The sequence below is a fragment of the Chiloscyllium plagiosum genome, unplaced genomic scaffold (genome assembly GCF_037043375.1).
Source record: "Chiloscyllium plagiosum isolate Xiang-an unplaced genomic scaffold, Cpla_swu_hap1 HiC_scaffold_24, whole genome shotgun sequence".
Taxonomy (NCBI): domain Eukaryota; kingdom Metazoa; phylum Chordata; class Chondrichthyes; order Orectolobiformes; family Hemiscylliidae; genus Chiloscyllium; species Chiloscyllium plagiosum.
This window is the reverse complement of record NW_028270162.1, coordinates 57605648-57632299: the sequence shown is the minus strand read 5'-3', so window position 1 is coordinate 57632299 and position 26652 is coordinate 57605648. Positions and strand designations below refer to the sequence as shown.

The 26652-nt window shown below is 42.2% G+C and overlaps 1 protein-coding gene across 6 annotated transcripts in view; it reads left to right on the top strand.

Annotated features, from left to right (window-relative positions):
• Positions 1 to 26652, top strand: part of sfi1 (SFI1 centrin binding protein) — a 134130-nt gene that overhangs the window by 11256 nt on the left and 96222 nt on the right. For all 6 annotated transcript variants that reach the window (XR_015761285.1, XM_043716109.2, XM_043716110.2 and 3 more), the window contains 6 exons: positions 6553 to 6670; positions 9149 to 9251; positions 11608 to 11764; positions 15681 to 15842; positions 17706 to 17776; positions 23731 to 23823. Coding sequence is in view for 5 of the 6 variants with exons in the window: in XM_043716109.2 (XP_043572044.2) it covers positions 6553 to 6670; positions 9149 to 9251; positions 11608 to 11764; positions 15681 to 15842; positions 17706 to 17776; positions 23731 to 23823 (704 nt within the window). In the remaining variant the exon portion in view is untranslated. The remainder of the gene's footprint in view (positions 1 to 6552; positions 6671 to 9148; positions 9252 to 11607; positions 11765 to 15680; positions 15843 to 17705; positions 17777 to 23730; positions 23824 to 26652) is intronic.

The following is a 26652-nucleotide window of genomic DNA, read 5'->3' as shown; positions in this document are numbered from 1 at the left end:
AACGACAGACGCTGCAGATTACAGCAGGTCGGGCAGCATCAATGGAGAGAGAAACAGCTAATGTTTTGAGTCTAGGTGCCTCTTCATCAGAGCTGACATGAAGTATGGAGGGGGCAGCACCTATGCTATAGTTTGTGGAGGGGCAATGGAGTGTAGAGTGGTGGGGGAGAAAGGATATTGACAGCTTAGATTAAGTGATTGGAATGTGAGAATGGCAGAACAATGGTGTGTCTAACTGCCAGACTTGAAAGAATGGACAATCCCACTGGGATGGGGGAGAGAGAGAGAGAGAGAGAGGACATAGTGATAGAGAATCTAACAAGTAAAGCTAAAAGAAAGCGAAGGAATGGAAGTTGGTTCACAATTTGAAGGTGTTGAACACAATATTGTGCCCAGTTGAAAGATGAGATGTGCTCCTGCAGTTTTCACTGATTCACTGTAGCATGCCGAGGAAAGACAAGTGAGCAGGCGAGCAGGACACTGTGTTAAACCGCTACGGGAAGGTCGGGGCCGTGCTTGCACACAGACTGGAAATGTTTTGCAAAGCAGTCACCCAGTCTGTGTTTGGTTTCCCAACCGTAAAGTAGGCAACATTGGATGCAGTATCCGAGGAGCAGGAGAATGATGAAGGGCATATGCCCGAAACGTTGATTCTCCTGCTCCTTGGATGCTGCCTGACCAGCTGTGCTTTTCCAGCACCACACTCTTCAACTCCAGCATCTGCAGTCCTCACTTTCCCCTCCATGGGGTGCAGCGAATACAATACACAAAATTGGAGGAGGTACAGGTGAAATATTGCTTCACCTGGATAGACTGTTTAGGCCTTTGGATGGTGAGCAGGGAGGTGTTGAGGTGAGGCAGTTAAATGGGAAGGTTCTGTGGGAAGAGGGAGGTTGGTGTTAGTGGTCGATGAATTGCCTAGCATGTTCTGGAGGGAATGATCCTTGTGAAATGCAGACGGGGGATTGAGGGGAAGATGTGTTTATTGGTGGCATTCTGCTGAAGTTGTCTGAAATGGCAGAGAATGATTCTTTGATGTGCGAAGGCTGGTGGGATGAAAAATGAGGACAAGGGTACCCAATCGTGCTCTTGCGTGTGATGAGAAGAGGCAAGGGTGGAAGCATGGGTGAAAGGTCAGATGTGGTTGAAGGCACTGTCAACCATAGCGGTTGGGAAACCATGGTTATGGAAGAAACAAGCCATGTCTGCAGCACTGTTTTGGAAAGTGGCATCATTTAAACAGATATGACGTAAGCAAAGGAACTGGGGGAATGGGATGGAATCATCTCATCTTCAGACTAGGCACTTTACAGCCTTGTGGGCTCAATGTTGTGTTCAACACCATCAAATTGTGAACCAACTTCCATTCCTTCCTTTTCTTTTAGCTTTATTTGTTATGTTTTCTGTCACACTCACTCCCCTCCTCCACTCCAGTGGGACTGTATGTTCTTTCCAGTCTAGCAGTTATACACTGTTTTTCGACTATTCTCACATTCTGATCGCTTAATTTGAACTGTCAACATCTTTACTCTCCAGCACTCTACACTCCAACCCCCTTCCCCAATTGTAACATAAATGCTGTCCCCTCCCCACTTCAAGTCAGCTCTGATGAAGAGTCATCTGGCCTCAAGCTTACTACCTCTGCGTGGATGCTGCCCGACCTGCTGTGATTTCCAGCATTTATGGTTTCCTTTTTATATACTTGTATAAGCCTTTACTTAATGTTTTTATATTACTTGTTTGTTTTCTTGATTTTAGAAACCAGTAATGGATGAGAAATCTTTTTTTTCCAATCTTCCCAGCAGCCTGTAACCTTCATGGAATTGTCATGTTTTCTTTTGATAGTAACCTTAATTTGTTTTGTTAGCTGCACATGATGCATCTTTCTCATTTCGTCTTCGTCCTTTTCTTGATGAAATATATCTTTGCGTTATACTATTGAATGTATACATTGAATACTATGATATGTATATTTCAAGAGTCTGTGTCTCTGTGGTTTCAGTCCTCTCCTGTCTAAGTCACTGGATGAATTAAGTATGCTTTCTCTTCCTGCACATGGGATTCTTCCTGTTACTGTCTCTGTATCTCCTCAAATATTAGTTACCAAATTTGATGCTTAGCAATGAATGACTTTGGAGCCACATGTTAGAGAGCCAGCATGGAGTTGATTGATTGAATGCCTCATTCCATGCTGTAACCACTCTATGATTTGGTCTTGAACTGAGAATCTTCCCTTTAAAATAGTGCTTTTAAAATGCACTTTAACTGTCCCATTCAAGGAAAATTATTCTCCATTTATAGCCAATTAAAATAAGCACTATTCAGCTTTGACTGATGAAGAAGGAGCAATCACCACGTGAACAGTGACAAATATTGTAAATGAGCTGTTTTACATTTTGAGGACAAGGTTTGAGATCACCACTGATCTGGAATAATCTGTGATTGCATAAGTATTAAGTGTTCAATTGTGGCGTACAATAAAAATTATAAAAATTACGCAGCATGCAGAATTTCGAGAGAAGGGAAATTGATTTGTGGTTTCTTTTTTTATAGCAAAGGGTCTCCATGCAAAGTGTATTTTCCCTGTATGGATTATGGCAGGCCTTCAGTGTTTTTCCAGCTTTTTCAGCTTGCAGTCTTAAAACTGTTTATAAAGTGCTGTGATGACATCTAGTGGGTGTTTTTGATGAGGCACTGATTCTTATATTGAGAACACAGACTACTGACTTACCATTTCTGGAGTCAGTGAATTAGAATTTTAAATTTACAAGGCAAATCTAGACTTTGTAGCACGTTTGCCAGATCTTGAAGCATTCAAAGTAAACCACACTTGGAAGAATAAAAACAATTTCCCTCTTGTTCTTCCTTTATTTCCATCTTTCGGGGTGGGAGGTAGGATGGCATGGTGGCACAGTGGTTATCACTGCTGCATCTCAGTGCCAGCTTCGATTCCAGTCTTGGGTGATTGTAGAGTTTGCATGTTCTCCCTGTGTCTGCTTGCGGTCCCATTGGGTGCTCCAATTTCTACCCAGAATCCAAAGATATGCAGGTTAGGTAGATTGGCCATGGTAAATTGCCACAGAATGTAGCATGTGTATCCTGGGTGGATTAGCCATGGTAAATGTGACATTATGGGGATAGAGCTGGGTGGGTGCTCTTTAGAGGGTCAGTGCAGACTAAATGGACCAAATGGCCTCTTTGTGTATTTGCATTTTGAACTTGCAGGTTTTGAAGAAAAGGCTGACAATGAGAAAAAGTTGTGGAAAGAGGAGATAGTAGATCCTGTTGGATAACTTTCTTAGCAGACTGTTCGGGCCATTTAGCAAAAATTGCAAACAAACCCCCAGAGCTAGCTTGGCTGGTGTGAGAAAGATCTTTCCTGTCAGATAGTTCATGCATGCTCAGAGTCCCACTCCTCCTCATATTGTGCTCAAAGTTGATGGGGTTGTTCACCTCCTTCACAGGAATGTGCCTTTGCAAAGGAGATCTGGAAAGGGATAAGTGTTTTTTTATTGAGGTTCATCCTGTTGTAGTGCTATATATAGGCTCTTACTAAGGACAAACTGAGACAAACAGCAACTGTGGCTGGAGGATTATCAACTCAGTGAAAGACACTCTTTGGTCTGCTTGAAATTTCCTGGTCTTTCAGTGCTAGGACTTGTCCTCAACTATGTTACAGACAGGCAAATTCCAATGTCCAGAACTATGTTGTTATAACGTAAGGCGAGCAAGCAAAACCAAATCAGCCTCCCAATCATAGGATGCGCAGCACAGTGAAATTAAAACACTCAATGATCCTCAAAATTGCTGAATTGTTCCTAACCAGATTTCATTAATAATAGATCTTGGGCAGCAGATTCTTAACTTAAACGAAAATTAACAATTTATTGCTGAGAATGCAACTTCAGCATAACACAGAGAAACTACAAGGCAACCTAATTAATGCCTGTAATCTAAGCCCAATGTTCTTTGAATATAAACCCCCATCCACATACTAACAGACAGTTAAGGGATAAAATGAGAAAGAAAATGAAAGAATTGTAATTTTCAATTTAATAATCATTCAGTGATGAATACCAGCCTTCATGAAATCTTTTGATGAGGGCTAGTATTACAGGAACATATCTTGCTTGTATTCTGAAGTCACTGGTCAGTGCAAAGGGCATCTGCAGATCTCCAGAGACATTTACTTAAATTTTGGCAAAGCTGCACAATCTTAAACATCTCCAGACAAAACTGTAGATTATGACTGGTCCTTTCCTCTTCCAAGCTCTTCCAAACATCTGATTTAGCTTACTTAATGTGCATTATTTGTAATTTGAATTCCCACTTTTTTCTTCCTTTTCTCCTTTTTTTCTTCTTTTTTTTATTTGCCTCTCTATATCCAGTTTTTAAAATTAAGTTCAAATGCTCTTTGGAATTCTTTCTCCTTTTCTGCCCCTTGGAATTTCAGTTTTTGTTAGTTTTCAATCTCTTTGGAATTCCATTTCCAATTTTCTCACTTTGAATTGCCTAAACTCCAATTGAATATTCACTGATTCATCCATTATGCTGCTTAAACTAGTTGGCTTTCTGGTATTTCCATTAAATCCAACATTAAATTGAAAATGTCTGCCTTTTTAGCTGGCTACAGTAAGTTTCGATTTGGTCTGCTAGTTTAGCTTTAGTGCCAGGAAATGTCTGACGTTTCCAAACAAATCTTCAACAAATGCTAGTGCTATCTTCAGTCTATAGACAGGCTTGGTGTCATATAACCCGCTTTTAAACTTACCAAGATCCAATTACAAACCTATGTTGTCTGTTTTCTGAGGTCTTAACTCTGAGTTCCCAATGATGTTATAACACAGACAGCAAGCCAAACCAAATTAGCCTCCTGATCATGGGATTCCCCATCTAATGAGATTGTTCCTTAGCAGATTTTACAAATAACGCATCTTGTTCATAACTTAAACAAAAATTAACAATTTATTATTTAAAAGGATAAATGACAAGGCAATCTAATTAATATCTATAATCTAAACTCAATCTTCTTTGGATATAAATCCCCACTTACACACTGGTAGATAGATAAACACAGGGGATGAATTAACTAAGAAAATAAAGGAATCATAATTTGTCAGTTTCAACGATGATTAGTAGCCTTTATGAATCCCTTTGATGATGGAAAATACTACAGGCACATAGGACTGTGTATCTTGCTAAAATTCCAAAGTCACCTATCAGTGCAAACATCTTCCACTGTCCTCTCGAGTTATTTATTTCTTACAACTGGAATTCTTTTCTCAGAACTTTCAGCAAGTCAGTAACTCGAGACAGCCAAACTGAAAAAACAGCTTCCCAGTCTGGCAGCTTCCAAAGTAAAACTGACTCCTGCCCAAAACCCAGTCAGTTGCAGTTCACTCTTTGTTTTCTCTTTTTCAACATTCTCTGTGGCTGCCTGACCAGTACCGGTCATCCCTTGATGAACCAATTCAACATCCAACCAGATGACAGTCCCTGAGCATAACAGCATCTCTGTGTCAAATTGTCTCTGGTGGAGTAATTATCCTGCATTATCTTTCCAGGCCAGTTCCCAACACGAAACATTGGTCTTTTGTTCTCTCCTTTTGTTTTGAAATGAACTGCTGTTCAAAGTTTCATGTTCAATTCTCAACAGCAACTCAGTTCCAAAACTGAGAAAAATGAAAGAAAAGTAGTGATGGTTTCAATGCTGTGCTGTGTGACATGCTAAAGCTTAGGGCTGTTGCTGCAGACATGCAATGTGTCAAGTTCGCTGGCTGGGACCTTTCAATTGTAATATAGTGAGGGCCTAAAAACTGGTACTGCTTGGTATGTGTGCATTACAAAGAATGCATCTGTGAATTCTGAGGATTCAAAATGTATTAAGGCACTTCAGAATGGAACATGTTGTATTGAGAATAATTCTATATCGATTGCATTTTCTGTAATTTTCACTTTGAAATGTTTTGCCTTTGGGCTGCATACTTGATGTTGGATGTATTTTGTTAATATTAGGACTATTGCCATTAAATGAAGTGGAATATGCTGTGATGAAACAAATGGAATTTTTTGTAAATTCTGTAATATTTTGTAATGTTCTTGTTCAGATCGATGAATATGCTATCTTTTCAGGCGAAAAGCTTCACCTTTAAGGAATCTTTAAGGGTGAAGTCTCTTCAAGATGAGGTACACATAGAATAAAATTTTCTCTAACTATAAATGTCCAAAAATGTGCAGGTTAGGTGAATTGGCCATGCTAAATTTCCCATAGTGTTAGGAGAAGGGGTAAATGTAGGGAATGGGTCTGGGTGGGTTGCTCTTCGGAGGGTCGGTGTGGACTTGTTGGGCCGAAGGGCCTGTTTCCACATTGTAAGTAATCTAATCTGATTTAATTTAATCTACTCTATAGGCCACCTGCCTATCTGCTGTTGTCAGCTGTTACAGGGAATGTATCTCTTCCTAAATGACAAGCTGAGTTTCAGTAGCAGTAGCCTGCAACTATCCTGGTTGAGCTTGAGCTTATTCAGTGATGTTTCTTTTTGTTTCCTTCAGCTGATACACAGATGTTTCGGAAGTTCTGGATCAACTGGACATTGTACGTAAAGATACAGAAAACCAAACGCATGATGCAGTTTGAGGCTGATGAGTTCCGTGTGAAAGCAACTCTTCAGTAAGTGCAAACCAACAACTTGAATTATTTCAATTAAAGTTTACATCTGCTAACTTTTGAACGCCAGGAATGACGTCAGAAGAATTTGCTTTGACTAATCAGTGGCAGCGCCAATGCAGGCAAGCCAGATATACAAAAGATCAAATGCATTTATGTACATGTACAGGTCACATACCATTGGTGTCTGGATTCATAAATTTACACAAGAATGAAATCCAAATTATTATTCTCACAGCACCTTTACACTTTGGCTCTCTATGTGCTGTTCCGGCATCATAATTTAAATTTTGTTTATATTTCTGTCCAGTTAACCAAAGTTAGTTTTTCAGTTTTGTATTTGTGCCATTTTAGTCCCAGCTTTGGTTTTGATATGGACATTATTTTTCATTTCTGGCTGCATGCCCTAATTTTGTCATGTCCTTAATTACAAGTTGCATTTCTCTAGCAAACAGAACATAGTAATACTAACCAGGGTGTTCCACACAGCATAGTGAGACACAAAAAGATTTTCGTAAGGTAGTAGATTAGATTAGATTATTTACAGTGTGGAAACAGGCCCTTCGGCCCAACAAGTCCACACCGACCCACCGAAGCGCATCCACCCAGACCCATTCCCCTACATTTACCCCTGCACCTAACACTACAGGCAATTTAGCATGGCCAATTCACCTGACCTGCACATTTTTTGGACTGTGGGAGGAAACCGGAGCACCCGGAAGAAACCCACACAGACACGGGGAGAACGTGCAAACTCCACACAGTCAGTCGCCTGAGGCGGGAATTGAACCCCGGTCTCTGGCGCTGTGAGGCAGCAGTGCTAACCACTGTGCCACCGTGCCGCCCACTATCAGTAACATCAGTTTGGCCCAAAGGAACAGGTTTTAAAGAGCCTCCTAAAGAAGAGAAGTGTGAAGAGGTTTAGGGAGGTTGATATGAGAATTGAAGACCTGGACAGCAGTTAGAACAGTGATGGATTGTTGGATGTTGCAAGTGGTGCAGAGTTTGAGGAATGCAGAGTTATCAGAGGGTTGTTGGATTGGAGAAAGTTCTTTTCATTTTCTTTCATGGGATGTTGGTTAGCATTTGTTGACCATTCCTAATTGTCCTCAGAAGCACTTGAGAATCAACTGAATTAATGTGTGGAGTCAATACATGTAGGCCAAGCCTGGTAAGGCTGGCAGAATTTCTTCTCTAAAAGATATTAGTCAACCATATGGGCTTTTAAAACAATTTGTGGTAGTTTTCTGGACACCATTAATGAGAGGAGCTTTCAATTCCAGATTTAATTAATTTACTTAAAACATGGCCAACTGCCTAAATGGCATTTGCCTTAGCCTCTAGGTTGCTAAACAAGTGACATAACTACCATGTTACCCTCTCTCCCAAAATTAGAGATCAGCAGGATGAGGGGGCACAGTGGTTAGTACTGCTTGCATCACAGCATCAGGGAGTCAGGTTTGATTCCAGCCTTGGGTGAGTGCAGACTGTCTGTGGAGTTCACACGTTTTCCCTGTGTCTGCATGGGTTTCTGTCGGGTGCTCAAGTATCCTCCCACAGTCCAGTAATGAGCCAGTTAGGTTGCTTGGCCTTGCTTAATTGTCCCACGGTGGATTAGCCATGGTAAATACAGGGTTACAGGGATGAGGGAGGTGGAGGATGTCTCTGCATGGGACGCTGTTCAGAGGGTTAGTGGAGACTCAATGGGCTAAATGACCTCCATTTGCATTGTAGGGATTCTGATTCCATGATCTGGGCGGAGCAAAACTGAACAGCCAGTGTAGGTCAGTGTAATTCAGGATATGGGGAATGTGAAAGGTTTAAGTAATCGGAGTAAAGAACAACTGTTTTCAATTGATGGAGGATGGAATACAAGAGGGCACAAATTTAAGTTAATTGGCCGAAAAACATAATGTGAGATGAGGGAAAACAAATGCACTGCGTGAAATGGATGCATCCCAAAGTGGATTCACTTGGAAGTTACAGAAGGTAATTGGGTATGTACTTGAAAAGGAAAATTTAAAAATATGCAGAAAGCCGTGGAAAGTGGAATTAACTGGATTACTCTTTAATAAAGATGGTGCAGGCTCATTGGATCTCCTTTTGTATTGTACTGGTTTAATTTGCGCTGTTCAGGAAAGCTTTTCATATCATTGAACTTGGAAGTAACAAAAGCATGGATGATGGTTTCTGATCTTCATGTCAACTCTTGTCTCTGTTTGATACGTGGTCCTGGGCTCACTATTGCATTATTGAATCTCTTGTCAGTCACCATTCAGGTTATATCTGAGGCGACTTCTAAATAGTTGAAGTACTTGATTGGTGTAGACTTATTACTTTGATGGATCTCTTCAATTTCAAACTGATCCTATTATGCATCCTTCTCAATATTTGATATATGCTTTAATGTCGGTCCAGTCCGTGTTGATCAGATATTAAAGGATAAGCTTTGTCATGTTAACCAGTACTGTTTCTTCCCAGGGCTGCGTGGGTCATTTGGACCAAACAATTGGAAAGAAAGGAAAGAAATCGCAGAATGGATGGCCTGGCAATGCAGCATTGGGCCAAAACCTTGCAGCATAGGGTAGGTATGAGTGTATATTCTTCATGTGTTACCATGATTTGCACACTAAAGAATTTGGAAAGTGTTTCCTGTGTATCTCAGCTTTGTTTGAGATACATGCTATATACATCTGGTAATTTCTACACATGTTTGTAATGTTGAAAATCTTGAAATTCTTAAAATTGTGTAGAACTTGCAGAATATTCTTTGTCCACCTGTAGTCATTATTTTCCCTTGCTATCAATTCTTGAAATACAGCTCTAAGGTCATTAGCCAGTGGTCATACTGTGTAAGTCTTGAGAGTGAATGTCAACATGACAGCCATGGAGGACATTTTGGCTGATTCTATCCCCTTCACTGACACTGCAAGAGGTAAACTTGTCTGAATAATATCCCCCCTGCAGTTGGCTGCTGTTGAGGAGACTGATAGCAACCCACATGTAATTCACATTGAGAGAATTTCTTGCCCTGTATCATATAGTGCAGTTTGTTTGCTAAGCCATCAGAGTGAGCTGTTCCTTTTCTTCAAAATAAAATCCTTTTTGGTGCAAAAGCAATGCATTACCTTGGGATAAGAACACACAGGACTTTAAATAAACAAAATGGCTGCCCAGTGAATTTCATTTTGTTTTGCATAGGATTGTCAGAAATATAGTGGATATTCTTTGTAGCACAGAACATGAATTTTTTAAAAAAGACAAAACTGGGCAATTTGACAAAGAAATGTAATTGAGTTTCTAGCTCTTCTCCTGGGCTTGGGTTTAACAGCCAGTCTGACCCAATGTCTTTTGTTCATTATGCAGCTATGTACTCACAGCAAGTGAAAGGTTAAGGTGTGTGACGTTTCCCCCATTCAGAGGTTCAACAATAGACAAGCCAGCTAGACTGACAAACTCCACAAATACATTATGATTTTTAAAAAATTGTTGGGCTTAAATGAAAGCAAAATTCTTTTCTTGAATGGCTGCAAATGTTCCTTTGACTAGTTTTGTTGCCTGAAGCACATAATTTCAGACTGTCTTAATTCTCTAAGCATTCCAGCTCTTAAGGTTTCCCAGTTTAAATGTTCCAGCATTGTATTTCATTCCAAGAGCTGCATTTATGTCAATTTCACCAAACGTTTACTGTGGCAGCAGAGTCACAGATCAAAATCTAGCACATCAGGCATGAAGCATGGAAACCTGCAGAGCTAATAGATAGTATTCGGACCAGTTAGTACCCTGTTCAGTCAGCTGAGGGGGATTGCCAAAAATTGGTAAGGTATAAAGTTAAAAAATGTAATTAGCTTTTCAGGACAGCAGCATTGTTGCAAACAAATGTTGCATTTGTTTTCTAGTTACATAAAGCAATCATCAATCTAAACAGCGGTTATGATTAAAATTTATTAATTATTTTTCTGTGATTGCTATGCAGTTTCATTGACTATTCATGTGACTGGGTGAGTGAACTGGACTGCTCCTTGTGCAAAATAATAGTGATCTGTGTTGAACCAGCAGGTGGCAGCGATGTCCCTCTGATAGTGATGCAGGGATCTGTTAGCATTTATCCACTAATAGCTCAGCTGATCACTGATGAAACTGGGCAAAACAATGTGAGCAGAGTGAGATAGAATACTTAACCCTTAATAAAGACAGGAATATTCATCATCACCATGTTGCTTCAGATCCATTTTTATTCCTTTTTCCACACATCCCCATCTGATACTTTGCTTCTTAATGAGTTGCAGTTTGACAGTGAACATTTACAGGCTGTTTGATATTGAAGGCAAGTCAGATCTTCTCTCATGCTGACATTGGCATATGCAGTTGCCAGCAGCAGTCACTGGACAGTGCCCTGGAACCTTGGTTTTTCACCTTTTGGCTCTAATGGGTGAAATGAATTATTATGCACCTCCTGCTATTAGCCTTCCTGAGGTTAGTACATCTACAAATCTTTCATCTCGAAAATATTATTAGGATGGGTCTGAGTATTTTTGAGATGCTGATTAATGTAGAGAGTGTGGTGCTGGAAAAGCACAGCAAGTCAGGCAGCATCCGAGGAGCAGGGGAATCAACATTTTGGGAATAAGGAACATGAAGTGCTTATGCCCGAAACATCGATTCTCCTGCTCCTCAGATGCTGCCTGACCTGCTGTGCGTTTCCAGCGCCACACTCTCAACTCTGATCTCCAGCAGCTGCAGTCCTCACTTTCTCCTAAATACTGATTAATGTTTGATTTGCGTAGTTCTGTGTCTTTGACAGCATTTTTAAATATCAATATGTAATACTTACTAAATTTTCTGTTGCATTTGAGTACAAGGTGATTCAGTTCTGGAATACAATTGCTGTTATATACTCTTTCAGTTACATTTCAGTGTCCTCTTTGTTTTGAGTGCAGGCTTGGCTTCAGTGGAATGCATTGTTACATTTGTCGCAACAAGAGCGAGAGACAGATGGCCGAGCACAGCAAATATACCAACGACGTTGCCTGCAGCGATGTCTGCTGGCTTGGCTTGTATATGTCCAGGTTTGCAGAGACAAGAGGTGTCAATACAGTAAGTGTCTAAGATGTAGAATTAAACCACAAGTGCCTGTAGGTTTCCCAAACTTCTGCCTTATGATGGGTCATGCATTTACTGTTCAGAATTAAAACGTACATGTGTGACAGTTAATTTCCAGGACCAATCAGTGCCAGTCACTTACAGTGAGTCTTGCTTATGCCCGAATCGTCGATTCTCCTGCTCCTCAGATGCTGCCTGGCCTGCTGTGTTTTTCCAGCATCACATTTTTCAACTCTGGTCTTCAGCATCTGCAGTCCTCACTTTCTCCCCTTGGTCATGTTCATATCAAATGAAGTAAAATGACAAATGCTGCAGAAACTAAGCAGGTCTGGGTAACGTTTTGGGTCCAGTATAATTCTACTTAAGAGCACCCCTTAAAGGATATGAAGAAAAATCATACAGGGCTCTTGTTTCTCTCTTCATAAATGCTGTCAGAACTGCTGAGTTTCTCTAGCAATTTCTATTTTTATTTCAAATTTCTAGCATTTGCAGTATTTTGCTTTTATTATTAATTTCAAATGAATTTATTGGACTGATTATGGGCCTTAATATCAAATAATTAAGGTTAAAATATATGGGTGTTAATTATTTGTGTATAAATAAAGAGGGAACAGTGAAGGTCTTGTGGTACAATGGCATTGTCCCTACCTCGGAGCCAGAAGGCTGAAGATCAAACTCCACCTCAGCATGTAATAGCCTTGAAGGTGTGATATAACAAGTGCAAACAAGTCAGTTAAAACAAAAACCATGGAGAGAACAATTGGACTTGGGTTGGGTTGTTTTGATGAGAACTGAGTGACCTGTAGAACTCCTTAAGCTCACTGTCAAGGAGATAGATAACCACTGTCATGGATACAAGTTTTAGTGAGGTGGTCACCCCTAAGGTACAGGCAGAGAGTAGCTGGGTGACCACTCGGAAAGGCAACGGGAAAAGGCAGAGTGTGCAGGAATCCTCTGTGCCCATTCCCTTCGAAAGCAAGTATACTGTTTTGGATACTGTTGGGGGCAGATGACTATTCGGGGAAGGCAGCAGTAGCCAGGTTGATGGCATTATTACTGGCTCTGGGGCACAGCAGGAAAGAGTAAAGGTAAATAGGACCTTAGTGATAGGTGGCTCGATAGTTAGCGGGACAGACAGGAGATTCTGTGGCAGCAAACGGGAATCCAGGTGTGTTGCCTCCTGGGTGCCAGGGTCCAGGATGTCTTGGAGTGGCTGCAGAATGTTGTCAAAGGGGAGGATGAGCAGTCAGAAGTCATTGTGCATGTGGGCACAAATGACATAGATAGAAATTGGGATGAGATCCTGCAGAGTGATTATAGAGAGCGAGGAAAAAAGTTAAAAAACCAGGACCTTGTCTGTGTTAATCTCTAGATTACTTCCAGTGCCCCGTGCTAGTGAGGGTAAGAGCAGGAGGATTATGGCAGATGAATGCGTGGCTAAGAATTGGTGCAGGGGGCAGGGCTTCAGATTTTTAGATCACTGGGATCTTTTCTGGGGCTGAGATGACATGTTCAAGAGGGATGGGTTGCACTTGAACTGGAGGGCAACCGATATCTTGGTGGCCAGGTTTGCTGGTGCTAGAGAGGAATGTTTAAATTAGATTGGCAAGGGGGTGAGATCCTCAACAACAGGGAGGCAAGTGCGAGGCTGGAAGGGGATACAGTAGTCAGGTCAGCATGGAACACGACAGGGAGTAAGGAGTGTCTGTTGAATTAAATTGCATCAACTTCAATGCAAGAGGGCTGACAGTTAAGACTAAGGATGTGGATAAGAACTCAGGATGTGGATAGGTACATGAGACTGGGGTATTATAGCCATTACAGAAACATGGCTAAGGGAGGGACAGAACTGCTTAATGTGCCAGGGTATGGGTGCTTTAGGCAGGAAAGAGGGGAGAGGGAGTTGTATTTTTGGTTAGGGCGGGTATCACAGCAGTGGTCAGAAATGAAATAATTGAAGGATCATCCAGTGAGGCTTTGTGGGTGGAGCTAAGAAATAAGAAGGGAATGGTGGCATTATTGAGGTTGTACTATAGACCCCCAAATAGTCAATGGGAATTAGAGGAACGAATATGCAGGGAGACTGGGGATGCTGGCAGGAGCAATAGGATTGTCATAGTAGAGGGTTTTAATTTTTGTAACAGACTGGGACTGCCACAGCGCTAAGGGCTTAGATAGGGGGGGAATTTGTTAAGTGCATTCAGGAAAGTTTCCTCAAGTATATAGAGGATCCTACTTGGGAAGGGGCAAAACTCAACTTGCCCTTGGGAAATAGATCAGGACAGGTGACGGAGGTGACAGTGGGTGAGCACTTTGGGACCAGTGACTATTAATTCTATTAATTTTATTAATTCTATTAATTTTAAAATAGTTATGGAGAGAGACAACTGGTCCACAGGTTTAAGTTTTAAACTGGGGCAAGGCAAGTTTTAATGGAATGAGACAGGAGCTTACAGGGGTTGATTGGAGTATATTTGTAGGCAATGGGACCTCTGGCAAGTGGGGGCTTTTAAAAGTGAGATAGCTAGAGTTCAAGGTCCAAATGTTCCTGTGAGGGTGAAGGGCAAGGTTGGCAGGAATAAGGAACCCTGGATGACAAGAGATATTGAGGTTTTGATCAGAAAAAAGGAGGAGGCCTGGCTCAAGTACAGACAGCTGGAATCAAGGGAATCTGTGGAGTTATGCAGGGAATATAGGAGTTTACTGCAGAAGGAAATCAGGAGGGCAAAAAAGGCACAAAATAGCCTTGGCTGAGAAGGTTAGGGTGAATCCAAAGAGGTGCTTAAAATATGTTAAAGGAAGAAAAGTAACGAGAGAATAGGAGCCCTCAAGGACCAAAATGTACACATATGTGTAGAACTGCAGGAGATGGGTGAGGTCTTCAATGAATATTTGTCCTCTGTGTTTATTGTGGCGAAAGACATGAAGACCTGGGAACCTGGGTAAGTTAGTGGCGATATCCTGGGGACAGTCCATATCACAGTAGAGGAGGTGTTGGACATATTAGAATGTATGAAGATGGATAAATCTCCTGGTCCTGACCAGACATAACCGAAAACAGTACAAGATGCTGGGGAAGAAATTGTGGGGACCCTGGTTGATAATTGTACATCATTATTAGCCACGGGTGAGATCCAAAAAGACTGGAGGGTAGCGAATATTGTGCCCTTATTCAAGAAGGACTGCAATGAAAAGCTTGAGAATTATAGACCATGAAGGCTAACATCTGTGTCAGTTAAGAGAAGCAGGGGTGATTTGGGAACATGGTTCACTTGTTGCTTGTTTGTGTTAGTTGAACAAAGACTGGCTGAGTCAGCGACTGTGTCAGCATTATGCTCTTCCAGCTCTGCAAATTCATAAGCTCCCTGTTGGCAAATGAATGCTCTGCAGAACCTGTACATGATAAACAGATTGGCCTTGGAGGGGGACCCTCACAGATTTACCAGAACGGAAAAGGAGCTGGGAGAGTCAGATTGTAAGGGTAGTTTCCAGAAACATGTTGTTCCTTCAGTGGAGGAGATTGAGGGAAGATCTGCTAATGGTGTTTAAACATTTTAATTATTAGATAACCTCTGGAAAGGAAGTTATAGAGCAGTGGGTTATGAAGTTGTTGCAGACAAACTGGAGCTTTGGGATTGTGTATAGATGGAGCTTTGGTTGGTACAAATAACTGATTGATCTTTGGATTAATGACCAGTCATCAACGACAAAGGCCAGGTGAAAACACGGGTGTGGGAAATGGGACAGACACAGTGGTGGGTGAGGGGAGGTGGTGAAGAGAGACTGTTGAGATCTTTGATCTCATTACGTTCCCCCCACCTCCCAAATTCATTGCCCTTTCAGCCTGTCACCTCTCTTAAACTGCTAAACGTTCACGATGGCCTAGTTTCCACTCTTTTCTGCTTAACAGGGTTGGCTAGACAGAAATACGAACGTTCTGTTGTTCAGCAATACTTCTTGTCATGGCACGTGTCCTGGTGCCTTCAAAGGAGCATCCGTGCACAAGATGATCACCTCCGTGAACTGGGCAGGAGGAGCATTCTGCGGAGGACCTTTATCCGCTGGAGTCACTGTATCCTTTCATCCTGAAACCCACAGACTTGAACCTCTTCAGTCTATGTGTACTACAAAGGACCAATGGGACCAATAAATCAGAGTCCAGCCTTTTCAATTTGTGGACCATACAGTGTTAAGACCATGTCTGTATAGTTTCCTTTACTTTTAATTGCAAAATCTTTAATGAGAATAAAACCGTTAAAAAAACAAAGAATTGCTAAAGAATTTCTGCTTGCTTTGAAAGCAAATAATCATAGCTTTGAGCGACAGTTAAGGAGTTGTTGCAGCTGAACTGGAGCTTTTGAGTTGTCTACAGATGGAGCTTTGGTTGGTACAGACAGTCGGTTGATCTTTGGATTAGTGACTAGTTATCGACAACAAAGACCTGCTGCTTGCTAACAATTGTGAGATTGTTTCTCAAATAGCTGAACAATTTTGGGCTATGACCAGATACAGGAAACATATCAGACCAGCTCAGGAGGTCTCTGTTCTCTGCAGTAAAAACCCTTTAAGTCTGAAGAAAAAGTGTTTACCTTCCTTTCAGCAGTTGCCATAAACTGTGATTGTTAAATTATAAATCAGAGACCTATTGCAAATGAATGAGCCACCTCCTGCAAGCGGGTGGAAGCATCTGGAGAAGGATGATCAAAAAGCCATGTTCTGAACAGCACAAGGATCATAAGGAAGCACTGGACCGCCTTCCTAGTCCTTCCCTCTGTTTATAACATCCTTTTATTTGTCCATTTGTGTGTATATGTATGGCGAATAGAATTTAAATTAATGTAGTTATATGCCAACAGCTTATAATTGTTTGCTTGTAGCTAGAATCTACTTGCAATAAAAGCAGCGATGTGTTTCTGAGACTTTATAAAGCTTTAGTTAGAATCTGAGGCATCCAGCAGTTGCATGAAGCACACCTGGAGAGTCACCCAGGAAATGTTATACAGGAAAGCTGTTATCTGACTCCTGGGTAACCACACAACTTATGACTTCTTCCAAAACAAAACCAAAGCCCTCTCAATCTTCTGATGACACTCCAATACCCCCCAACCAATCCCGCTGATAACCATTCCTGACCTGACCTCCCCCACAGCCACGTTTGTTCAGTACAGAATCCTGATCTGTGCTTTCCATCAACCTGTGTTTGGAAGATAGGTACATTGGGAGAACCTTGCGTACTCCTTAAAATCTTTAATATTTTTACAATGACTGTAGGAATAACAGGGTTTGATTTCCATCGATCTACCTCAATGAGGCTTGACACAGTCCATGAAGAACTCTGCATAGCTGGAGCATCTGGGAAAGAATGGACAATACCGCGTTTTTAACAGCACCCTATTTTTCTAAGACGGGCTTAAATGTCCAATGTTCATGTTAATGAATGTTGGCAACTGGGTTAGTTTGATGGGTAGGGTTGGAGGGTCAGGGGTTAGAGTAAATGGGTAGTTAGCTCTGATTAGTCTGGTGTTCTGAGGTGTGGAGAGGTTGTTACCATAGTCAGGATTGGGAATGGTTATTGAATTGTCAGGCGTTAAGTGGTTGTGGGGGGAGTTCAGGTCAGGAATGGTTATCAGTGGGATTGGTTGGGGGGGTGTTGGAGTGTCATCAGAAGATTGAGGGGGCTTTGGTTTTATTCTCCTGTTGCTATTTCTTATTGTCTATGGTCTAGTCCTTTTTGACTAGATCATAACATATTGAACAGTGCTGATAACAGAAATACATGCATGCTTTCAAACTCTGCATTTCTGTCATGGCTTATATTTATGCTCACTTGTGATTTCTGTCCATTTCTCTTTTTTTTTATCCCTCTGTTCTTATTGGTGATCTCTAATGTTAACTTAATTGCAAGTCAGCTGTGAATGCTTTAACTTCAATCCAGATATTTCTCTTGCTGCTGAAAAGACCAACCTGTGCAGATTGGCAGATGATCATTACCACCATCATCTGCTGGTAAGTCATCAACAAAAGTGCTTACGTATGAATTGTGAGGTTTGTCCTGTTCAGTTATTCTTTGATCTAAAAGTACTGAGTGGAATTCTATCTGCTGCCCCCAGTGGAAACCAGCGAGTTGAACTGTGAGGGAGAATTGAACTTTTTTTGTTCTTTGCACTCCTCACCCTCCCACCTCATGTCTATATTAGAACATAGAACAGTATAGCACAGAACAGGCCCTTCAGTCCACGATGTTGTGCCGACCATTGATCCTCATGTATGCACCCTCAAATTTCTGTGACCATTTGCATGGCCAGCAGTCTCTTAAATGTCCCCAATGACCTTGCTTCCACAACTGCTGCTGGCAACGCATTCCAGGCTCTCACAACTCTGTGTAAAGAACCCGCCTCTGACGTCCCCTCTATACTTTCCTCCAACCAGCTTAAAACTATGACCCCTCGTGTTAGCCATTTCTGCCCTGGGAAATAGTCTCTGGCTATCGACTCTATCTATGCCTCTCATTATCAATTAGGTCCCCTCTCCTCCTCCTTTTCTCCATTGAAAAAAGTCTGAGCTCAGTCAACCTCTCTTCATAAGATAAGCCCTCCAGTCCAGGCAGCATCCTGGTAAACCTCCTCTGAACCCTCTCCAAAGCATCCACATCTTTCCTATAATAGGGCGACCAGAACTGGACGCAGTATTCCAAGTGCGGTCTAACCAAAGTTTTATAGAGCTGCAACAAGATCTCACGACTTTTAAACTCAATCCCCCTGTTCATGAAACCAAAACACCATATGCTTTCTTAACAACCCTGTCCACTTGGGTGGCCATTTTAAGGGATCTATGTACCTGCACACCAAGATCCCTCTGTTCCTCCACACTGCCAAGAATCCTATCCTTAATCGTGTACTCAGCTTTCAAATTCGACCTTCCAAAATGCATCACCTCGCATTTATCTAGGTTGAACACCATCTGCCACCTCTCAGCCCATCTCTGCATCCTGTCAATGTCCCGCTGCAGCCTACAACAGCCCTCTATACTGTCAACGACACCTCCAACTTTGTGTCGTCTGCAAATTTGCTGACCCATCCTTCAATCCCCTCATCCAAGTCATTAATAAAAATTACAAACAGTAGAGGCCCAAGGACAGAGCCCTGTGGAAGACCACTCACCACAGACCTCCAGGCAGAATATTTTCCTTCTACTACCACTCGCTGTCTTCTGTTGGCCAGCCAATTCTGTATCCAGGCAGCTAAGTTCCCCTGTATCCCATTCCTCCTGACCTTCTGAACGTGCCTACCATGGGGAACCTTGTCAACTGCCTTGCTGAAGTCTACATACACCACGTCCACAGCTCAACCCTCATCAACTTTTCTAGTCACATCCTCAAAGAACTCGATAAGGTTTGTGAGGCATGACCTGCCCTCGCAAAGCCGTGTTGACTGCCTTTCATCAAGCCATGCTCTTCCAGATGGTCGTAAATCCTATCCCTCAGAATCCTTTCTAACACCTTGCAGATGACAGACGTGAGACTTGCTGGTCTGTAATTGCCGGGGATTTCCCTATTTCCTTTCTTGAAGAGAGGAATTACATTTGCCTCTCTCCAGTCCTCAGGTACGACTCCAGTGAAGAGCGAGGATGCAAAGATCTTCGCAAGTGGCGAAGCAATCGCATTTCTTGTTTCCCAAAGCAGCCAAGGACAAATCTGGTCCGGGCCTGGCGACTTGTCAGTCTTAATGTTTGACAAAATGTTCAGCACATCAGTGTCCTCTATCTCTATCCATTCCAGCATGCACACCTGCTCTTCAAAGGTTTCATTCACTACAAAGTTCATTTCTTTCGTAAAGAGAGAAGCAAAAAACTCATTTAGGGCTTCCCCTACCTCCTCAGACTCCACACACAAATTCCCTATGCTATGCCTGATCAACCCTACACTTTCTTTGACCATTCTCTTATTCCTCACATAAGTGTAAAATGCCTTTGTGTTCTCCCTATTCCGTTCTGCCAAGCCTTTCTCGTGTCCCCTCCTGGCTCTCCTCAGACCATTTTTGAGCTCCTTCCTCGCCTGCCTGTAATCCTCTAGAGCTGAGCTTGACCCTAGCTTCCTCCACCTTATGTAAGCTACCTTCTTCCTTTTGACGAGAAGCTCCACCGCTCTCGTCATCCAAGGTTCCTTTATCTTACCCCTTCTTGCCTATCTCAGAGGGACATATTTATTCATCACTCGCAACAACTGTTCCTTAAGCAGTCTCCCACATGTTTATAGTGCCTTTACCATGGAACAAATGCTCCCAGTCCATGCTTCCTAACTCAGGTCTAATCGCATCATAGTTTCCTCTTCCCCAATTAAATATCCTCCCATTTTGCCTAATCCTCTCCTTCTCCATAGCTTTGTAGAATGTGAGGCAGTTGTGGTCACTATCACCAAAATGCTCTCCCACCACAAGATCTGATACCTGCCCTGGCTCGTTTCCGAGCATCAAGTCTGGAATGGCCTCTCCCTCGTCAGCCTGTCAATGTACTGAGTTCGAAAACCCTCCTGAACACATCTTACAAAAACAGCTCCATTCAAATCTCATGCTTGAAGGAGGTTCCAATCAATATTGGGAAAGTTAAAGTCATCCATTACAACAACCCTACTACGTCCACACTTTTCCAAAACTGCTGACCTATGCTTTCTTCAATCTCCCTGCTGCTATTGGGGGGCCTGTAGTAAGCCCCTAACGAGGTGACTGCTCCCTTGCTGTTCCTAATTTCCACCCATACTGACTCGGTAGGCAGATCTTCCTCGACAATGGAAGCTTCTGTAGCTGTGATACCCTCTCTGATTAGTAGTGCTACACCCCCTCCTCTTTCTCCCCCCTCCCTATTCTTTTTAAATGCTCTAAACCCTGGATCATCCAGCAACCATTCCTGCCCCTGAGAAAACCATGTCTCTGTTATGGCCACAATATCATAGCACCAGGTACTGATCCATGCTCTAAATTCATCACTTTTATTCCTGATACTCCTTGCGTTAAAGCAAACGCACTTTGACTTTCCCAGGAAAATCCTTCCCACTAGCTGGTCTACCTCTTGCTATTGCCTCATCTGCATCAACTCTCACCTCTGGTATACAGCTCAGGTTCCCATCCCCCTGCCAGACTAGTTTAAACCCTGTCGAACTACTCGATCAAACCTTCCACCCAGGACATTGGTCCCCTTCCAGTTCAGATGCAACCCGTCCTTCTTGTAGGTCCCACCTTCCCCAGAAGGCATCCCAATTATCTACATATCTGAAGCCCTCCCTCCTACACCAGCTGCGCAACCACATGTTAAGCTGCGCCCGCTCCCTGTTCCTCGCCTCGCTATCTCGTGGCACCGGTTGTAAACTAGAGAAAACTACTCTGTTCATCCTGCTCTGCAGCTTCCATCCTAACTCCCTGAAATCACTTTTTCTATCCTTAATCCTTTTTCTGGCTATGTCATTAGTGCCGATATGTAACACGATTTCTGGCTGTTCGCCCTCCCCTTTTAGAACCTTATACACCCAATCGGAGACGTCACGGACCCTGGCACCAGGGAGGCAACATACCTTCCGGGAATCCCGATCCTGACCACAAAATCTCCTGGCGATTCGCCTAACTATCGAGTACCCTACCACGAGTACTTTTCTATTCTGCCCCCTTCCCTTCTTTGCCACAGTGTCAGGCTCAGTGTCAGAGAACTGACTACTATGGCTTTCCTCTGGTAGGTCATTCCTCCCCTCAGCAGTATCCAAAACGGTATACTTATTGCTGAAGGGAATGTCCACCGGGGATCTCTGCACTGTCTGTCTGTCTGTCCTCCTTCCTCCCCCTAACTGTAACCCATCTGTCCTTGTCCTGAGCCTTAGGAGTGACCAACTCCTGGTAGCTCCTCTCAATTACCCCTTCTCAATTAGAGAGTCATAGAGTCCTATAGTATGGAGACAGGCCCTTTGGCCCAAGCTGATCCATGCCGACCAAAATGTCCGTCCACACTAACCCCATTTCCCTGCGCTTGGCTCATATTCTTCTAAAATTTTCCTGCCCATATATTTGTCCAAATGCCTTTTAAATATTGTTAATATACCCGCTCCAATCACTTTCACTGGCAGCTCATTCCATATGTGTACCACCCTCTGTGTAAAATGTTGCCCCTCAGGTTCCCTTTTATTTCCCCTCTAACCTTATACTAATGCCCCCTAGTCCTTGATTGTCCAATCTTGGGGAAAAAAACTGAGTGCATTCACCCTATCCCATGCCTTTCATGAACTTATACGTTTCTATAAGATCCCCCTCCGTCTCCTACGCTCTAAAGAAAATTGTCCTAGTTTGTCCAACCTATCCCTATAACTCAGACCCTTGAGTCCAGGCAACGTGGGTCTTGTAAATTTCTTCTGCACTCTTTCCAGTTTAATAACATCCTTCATATAGTAAGATGACCAAAACTGAACACAATACTCCAAGTGTGGCCTCACAACATCCTGTACAACTACAACATAACTTCCCAACTTCTATACCCAATGCCCTGACTGATTGAGGCCAGTGTGCCAAAAGCCGCCTTCACCCCCTCAGTCTCATACGCTCTAAACAAAAAAGTCCGAGCTTGTCCAATCTCTCCCCATAACTCAGTCCCTTGAGTCCTGGAAAAATCTTTGTAAATTTCTTCTGTACTCTTTCCAGTTTAATAACATCCTTCCTATAGCAAGGTGACCAAAACTGAACACAATACTCCAAGTGTGGCCTCACAACACCCTGTACAACTGCAACATAACTTCCCAACTTCTGTACCCAGTGCCCTGACTGATGAAGGCTAGTGGGCCAAAATCCGCCTTCACCGCCCTATCTACTTCTGACTCCACTTTCAGAGAACCATGCACCTGAACGCCAAGGTCCCTCTGTTTCGCACACTACTTAAGGCCCTACCATTGACCATGAAACTCCTATCTTGATCTGACTTTTCAAAATGCAAGACCTCACACTTATCTACATTAAACTCCATTTGGCATTTCTCAGCCCACTTCTCCAGCTGATTGAGGTCCTGCTGCAATTTCTGAAAACCTAGGAGCAGCACGGTGGCTCAGTAGTTAGCACTGCTGCCTCACAGCACCAGGGTCCCAGATTCGATTCTAGCCTTGGGTGACTTCTCTGTGTGGAGTTTGCACATTCTCCCCGTGTCTGCGTGGATTTCCTCCTGGTGCTCCGGTTTCTTCCCACAATCCAAAGATGTGCAGGTCAGGTGAATTGGCCATTCGAAATTGCCCGTAGTGTTAGGTACATTAGTCAGAGTGAAATGGGTCTGAGTCGGTTACTCTTCGGAGGGTCGGTGTGGACTGGTTGGGCTGAAGGGCCTGTTTCCACACTGTAGGGAATCTAATCATCCTCACTGTCCACGATATTGCTTATTTTAGTGTCATCAGCAAATTTACTAATCATACCTTGTACATTTTCATCCACTTCATTGATATAAGTAATAAACAGTAATGGGCCCAATATCAACCCCTGAGGCACTCCACTAGTCACAGGCCTCCGGTCCTATAACCAACCTTCCACTATTAACCTCTTCTTCCAACCATTGAGTAATTGTGTATCCAATTTGCCAGCTCACCCTGGATTCCACAGAATCCAACCTTCCAGAGCAGCCTACCATGTGGAACCTTATCAAAGGCCTTAATGAAATCCATTTGACTATGTCGACTACCCTGCCCTCGTCAACCTTCCTGGTCACTTCATCAAAGAACTGTAAAAATGTTCTTTGAGACATGATCTCCCATGCACAAAGTCATGCTGACTACTTCTAATCAAACCCTCTTTTTCCAATGCATGTATATCTTATCTCTCAGAATCGCCTCAGGTAGTCTACCATATTCCATTAACCTTGCTAGTAGGAAGAAATACAGCTGCTCTCGTAGAAGCATTGGAAGGTTTTTTTGTTCTATGTCATTATTTTAAAAAATTATCTTTAACCAGCAATCAAGTGTTACTGCTCTGAGGTTCAACGTGAGAAGCATTCGACAGAAACAGATGTTGAATAATCTGGCACACCAACAATTCCATGTTTGGGTAAGAGTTTCTTATTTATCTCCAGTGAGTTTGAGCACATATGAAGAAAAATGATTGAATCAAGGTGAGCAATTATTTGATACATTAAACCTGCGTCTTCCATAAGCAATATGAAATAAGGGACTCCTCTTCAGCCAATAATATTTGCGAAAATTGATCCTTAGCTATCTTAGCAGATGTCTCTTGAAGTACTTAAGCAGGGTTACTGTAGCTATATCTAAGTCATGGAATAAAAAAGCTCGGACAAGAAATAGAGCCAAATGATAGCTTGAGCACACATCAACAAAGTATAATAAGGATTTTAGAAATATTAGTCTCCATTTTAGATCAAAATTGTAGTTTGGATTATCATCCTTTTCAGGGTAGCAACTCATTTATTCTCCTAAATAAAAGCAAATTACTGCGGATGCTGGAATCTGAAACCAAAAGAAAAAATTGCTGGAAAATCTCAGCAAGTCTGGCAGCATCTGTAAAAGCCTTGTCAAAGCCTTGACAAAGGGTCAGTTAGACTCGAAACGTCAGCTCTTTTCTCTCCTTACAGATGCTGCCAGACCTGCTGAGATTTTCCAGCATTTTCTCTTTTGATTTATTCTGCTGGCTGTTCTTGTGGTTGTGGAAGTGTTTGATGCTTTCTCGAATGCTTTGAAGTTGCCTAAATCTGCAAATTGTCGTGTTGCATACGCTGGAGGACTGTGTGCTGACTTCAAAGTTTCTAACCAGATGACTTTCTCCAAACATGAGGGCAGTATTTTCATTCCACTTCATTACAGCATTACGGGGAAAATGAGCAGAGGAGTCACAGAATAGGACAAGTTGTTGGAAGAAACCGTAGGCTGTAAGAAATAGGAACAGCAGTCCCTTGAGTTTCTTCTGCCATTCAGTAGGATCGTGGCTGATCAGATGTTGCTCACATCTAGCTTCCTGTATTTTCCCCTGTGTCTTTTTTGTTTTCACTTCCAAAATCTACATGTTTCCTGCATTATACTCCATTTGCCAACTTTTAACCTACTTACTTAACCTATCAGTATCAGCCTGAAAACTGTTTGTATCCCTCTCCCAATTTAGCTATCAACCTATTTTGCATTGTCTGCAAATATGGCTACAATTCTTATGCTTTCCTTCCTCCAAGTCATTTAATGTAAATTGTAAACAGTTGCAGTCCCAGCCCTGATCCCCTTGGAACCCACTGGGCAACGGTTGCCAATCTGAAAAAGAACCTTGAATCCCCACTCGTTGTTTCCTGCCCATTAGCCGCATTATTCTATCCATGCAAATATATGATCTCTAATACCATGGGCTCACAAATTTTGTGAGGTACCTTATTGAACACCTTGAAGTCCATAACAATACCTCAATTGTTCCCTTGTTCGTACCCTGGGTGAGACTTCCTCAAAAAACAAATGAATGAGTCCAACACAATTTTCCTTTCACGAAGCCATGCTGACACTTCTTGATTAGGTTATAATTTCCTAAGTCTGCTGCTATTATTTCCTTAATAATAAATTCCAAGAATAGATGTTGGCTAATCAGCCTATAGTTATCTGTTTTTTATCTTTCTCCCTTTTTGAATAGGAGTGTTCACATTTAAAAATCACACAACACCAGGCTATACCTCCTTCATCAGGTGATTGTCACTTTCGTCGCTCCGAAAGCTCGTGTGCTTCCAATTAAACCTGTTGGACTATAACCTGGTGTTGTGAGATTTTTAACTTTGTACACCCCAGTCCAACACCGGCATCTCCAAATCATGAGTGTCACATTGACAGTTTTCTAATCCTCTTGTACTTCAAGGATTTTGGAAAATTACAATCAATGCGTCCACTATTCCTATAGCTTCATCTTTTAGGTGGGAGGAGAGGAGGGGGTAGAGAAGCTTCATCTGCCCAGTCCATTCAGAAAGCACTTGGAGAATCCTCTGAGCACAATGCTGTAAAATGTGCTGGTGACATTGTTTAATATTACTATGTCAATTAGATCAAAAATTGATGAACTGCCAGGTGGTGTAGTGCACCAGTGACAATGTCCATACAATAGTTAAATGCATTTTTGTGGTTACTGGACTAAAACTGATTTCTTGACAGTTGTGTCATTTCTAAGCAGTTATAGGCAGATTTCAGTTCTCCAGTTATGTTATCCACCAAATCATTCCTTCATGGGAGATTAGTTTCTGTCACCATTCATTCATAACAAGAGTACAACAGTCCATCTCATTCTTCAATTTGTCCCTATATTGTTCTCATTTTCATTGTCTGCTTCATGAAGCAGAATATGTAAAAGCTGATTTAATTCTAGGAATTTTGCAGCATCTTTATTTATTCCTGGAGTTCGTCTTAATTGGATTTGCAATGACATTCAATTCAGTAAAGCTTTGTTACACTTCCAGCTGTCCATTGTCCTCCATTGTGTGCGAGTGGGTTCACACTGCATTTTGTTCAGGTGAATCACCATGGTTTTTCTCCATTGGTTCAGATGTGTTTAACAAACTAGTTATTGTGAAACTGCAGTTCCAAGAGACAGTGGCTTCAACATGTACTAAGTCTGTGCATGCCCATTGTTTCAAGGCAGCTTCAGCACGCATGATTGATGGAGTTTAATTGTTGAGAAATATGCGGCAGCTTTTGAACAATGTCGTCAGAGGCTTCAAGTTTGATGCGAAGAACTTGAGGTTAACTGATCCCACCTTAGTAAAGGTGAAGAATTGAAGATTAATTGAGAAGATGGATATGATTGGTTAGTTAGTTCCCATTCCTGATTGTGATTTGATGACCTCCGCTCCAGAGTAAATGCACATTCCTGAACCAGAAGCTGGCATGATGAGGTGTCTTTCAC